Source organism: Castanea sativa, chromosome 6, assembly GCF_040712315.1.
Source record: "Castanea sativa cultivar Marrone di Chiusa Pesio chromosome 6, ASM4071231v1".
Taxonomy (NCBI): Eukaryota; Viridiplantae; Streptophyta; class Magnoliopsida; order Fagales; family Fagaceae; genus Castanea; species Castanea sativa.
The window spans coordinates 10,578,853-10,582,464 of NC_134018.1; the positions used below are offsets into that span (position 1 = coordinate 10,578,853).

General features: G+C 48.5%; 1 protein-coding gene across 1 annotated transcript; it reads right to left on the reverse strand.

Moving 5' to 3' along the window:
• Positions 1-1,434: 1,434 nt before the first annotated feature.
• LOC142639422 (uncharacterized) lies at positions 1,435-2,118 on the reverse strand. The gene has a single exon (XM_075813608.1). It carries the CDS (start codon positions 2,116-2,118, stop codon positions 1,435-1,437), a length of 684 nt encoding a protein of 227 aa, XP_075669723.1.
• Positions 2,119-3,612: the final 1,494 nt, after the last annotated feature.

Genomic DNA, 3,612 nt, shown 5'->3' on the forward strand with positions numbered 1-3,612 from the left:
TGTTGTGCGAACATCTTGTTCATGAGTCACTGATACGTCACGCCCATGTTCTTTAAACCGAACAGCATGACCTGTAACAAAAAAGGCCTTGGCTTGTTACGAATGAGGTTTTCTCCTGGTCACTTTCGTCCATCTGGATCTGGTTGTATCCAAAAAATGCATCCATGAAGCTCAATAATTGGTGTTGGGCCGTAGAGTCCACTAGAAGGTCGACCCGCGGGAGGGGGTAGCTATCTTTAGGGCACGCTTTGTTTAGGTCTGTGAAGTCTACACACATTCTCCATTTCCCGTTGCTCTTCTTGACCATCACAACGTTCACCAGTCAGTCAGGGTAGTAAACTTCCCTAATGAAACCCGCCTCTAGTAGTTTGCGGACCTCTTCAGCCACTGCCCGATCTCTCTCTTAGGCGAACACCCGTTTCTTCTGGCGGACGGGGGGAAAGGAAGGAGACACATTCAACCTGTGCACCATGACTGATGGGCTGATTCTTGGCATGTTGTCATGGCTCCAAGCGTATACGTCCCGATTTTCTTTGAGGAAGGTCACGAGTGCCTGACGTACCGTCGGGTCTGCAAGGGTGCCGATCTTGGTCGTCCACTTTGGTTGGGATTCGTCAAGAGGTACGTCTTCAAGCCTCTCAATGGGCTCTATTGCTGCCCGTCGTTGTTCTATGTTCATGGCCTGAAGGTGGTCATCCATCTCCGTCATGGCTACGTAACATTCGCGTGCGGCCACTTGATCTCCTCTCAACTCTTCTACTCCATAATCAGTAGGGAACTTTACCATCAAATGGTAGGTTGAGGTTATAGCCTTCCATGAGTTGAGGGTTGGACGTCCTACGATGGCGTTGTAGGCTGACGAGCAATCGACTACGAGGAATGCCACATTATTAGTGATCTGTTGTGGGTAGTCTCCAACGGTTACTGCCAAGGTGACGACGCCAAGGGGAAATACCCTCGTTCCTCCAAAGCCGACGAGCGGGGCGTTAGTTGGAACTAGCCGCTCCCTATCAATCCCCATTTGTTGGAAAGCCAGGTAGTACAAGATGTCTGCCGAGCTGCCGTTGTCGACGAAGACTCAATGCATGTTGTAATCTCCTGCCTATATGGTAACGACGAGCGCGTCATCATGGGGGTGGTGAAGACGTCGTGCATCTTCTTCTAAGAATCCAATAAAGGGATTGTCAATCCGCGACATTTTGGGTATGGAACCCATCAGCTGTATGTTTTGAACCATCCTGAGGTATGTCTTCCGGGCTTTTTTCGATGACCCAGTGGCCATGGTGCCTCCTATAATCATCCTTATTTCTCCTGGGGGCTGTTTGGAATGCTCATTCTCCCGTCGGGGAGCTTGATCTTATGGTGGGTCCGTTCTCTCCTTGCTAATGAACCTTTGTAGCCTTCCTTGTCTAATGAGACCTTCTATTTGTTGCTTCAGGTCGTAACAGTCAGCTGTGTCATGACCATATCTCGGTGAAAGCGGCAGTATTTGTCCCTTGACCTCTTGTTGGGATCCCCCTTCAGCTTGCCGGGAAAGGTCAAGGCTCCTTCATCTTTAATCTGCATTAGTACTTGGTCGATAGGAGTGGTCAAAGGGGTGAAACTTATGAATCTCCCCGCGGGTGGTCTAGGGCGTCGATCATCCCGTCGTTCTTTAGTTCTAGCCTTCTTTCGCCCCCTATCCAATCGTGCTTCTTCCTGTCTTTCCCTTTTTTTGGGCTTCTCTTCTTGAGCCAACAGTGCGTCTTCTGCGTTCATGTATTTGGTCGCCGGGTAGAGCACATCTGACATGGTCTTTGGGTCGTTCTTATATAGGGAGAATAGGAACTTACCCTTCCGCAATCCGTTGGTGAACGCTGCTACGAGTATCTTGTCATCCGCTTCATCAATCGAGAGGGCCTCTTTGTTGAAACGAGCTATGTAAGACCTCAGCGTCTCATCTTCCCGTTGCTTAATGTTCATTAGGCATACGGTGGACTTCTTATACCTGTGGCCTCCAATGAAGTGCGAGGCGAATTGAGCGCTTAACTCTTTGAATGTACCAATGGAGTTGGGCATCAGTCTACTGAACCAGATCCTTGCGGGTCCTTTCAGCATGGTGGGGAAGGCTCTGCACATGATTGCGTCCAGCACCCCTTGAAGGTACATCAGGGTCTTGAAAGACTCCAAATGATCTAAGGGATCCTTAGACCCGTCGTAGCTTTCTACCTACGGCATGCAAAATTTTTGTGGAAGGGGGGAGGCACTAACAGACACTGTGAAAGGCGAGTCGGTTCGCTGGACCAGATCATCTAGGTCGTTGGACACCCGTCCCTTGAGGGCGTTCATCATGTAGTCCATTTGTTCCTTCATCATCTGCATCTCAGCGACTATGTGAGGTGGGACAGTATCGGTGACAGACGGCTGGTTTGTGTCTTGCCGCTTTGGCCTGCTAGGTGCGTTGCTGCCTTCCGGCCCTTCTTAATTCCTTCTTTCCGTGCTGGTTCCTTCTTGATCTTCTTCCTGGGTGTTAGCACCCACGTTCCTCTGACGCAATTGTTCTTCCAAGTCTTGGTTTTGTTTGGTGAGGTGTTCCACAGCGGCGGCCAGAGTTTTGACTTGCCTCTCGAGTGCCATCGTGTGTGGTTTATCTCCTTGAACGTTGTTAGTGGTCGCCATCGAGCGAGTGAGTACCATGCAACTCTTTGTCCGGGAAGCGATAGCACGACTTTATAAGTCGCTAAGTTGTTTCCCACAGACGACGCTAACTGATGATGCCGAAAATCGTCAGTAAGCCACACGGTCCTCACGTGCTCCCAATGAAGAATCTGCACAACACAAAAGCTGAAGACCTTAAAAGGAGTACCAGTGTGGTACCGGCCAAATACCCTCCGACGATCAAGTTAGAGAAAATCTCTTCTTTGCAACGCTAAAGTGTTAGAGCTGAGGTGAATTATGCGTACCTTGGTTTATGAGGACTTTGGGGTATTTATAGTAGTGTAGGGCTGAAATAAGCGCCTTGGCGAGGAAGTACTTTCCTTCTAGGAGAGTATTTTGTGGATTTTAGTATCACCTAGAGTTCTTTTCCTTATATAGATCTTCTCAATTAGGGTCAGACATGTAGCGCAAGAACTCTCCTTATACACGTACACGTGGGGGGCAAGCTAGGTTATGGACGAAGGTTCGCTCATCACCCTCAGCTTTTCCCTCCGTCTGTGTTTCCTTCCTAAGGTCGTCAGCTTACGTAGCTGCTCCCAGAAAGGTCGTCAGCTCAGAATCTTCAACCTTATCTCGTCAGCTTTTTCCCTTCAGCCTTGATCTCGTCATCTTGTTCCCTTCAGCCTAATGTCGTTAGATATGAGGCAGAGCCACGGTCGTCAAAGGAAGGTGGTCCAATGACCAGAGCTGACGGGCTCGTTACTCCCGTCGCCTTCTTAAGGCGATAGGAGCTAGTTGTTAAATCACCCTCATCACCAAACATGCATAGACCAAAAATAATCTAGATTAAAGCCTCTACTCTAAAACCTCTCTTAAGTCATCAATACTCTAAAAGAACACACATAGAAGTAATGACTTTTTTTTTTCTCTCTTCAAATCACATGTGAACTAAAAGGAAAGAAGATGTTTTAAGAA

Excerpts from the sequence above, each read along its gene's own strand:
- LOC142639422 (XM_075813608.1), bottom strand. The coding sequence starts at position 2,118 with ATGTGCAGAGCCTTCCCCACCATGCTGAAAGGACCCGCAAGGATCTGG.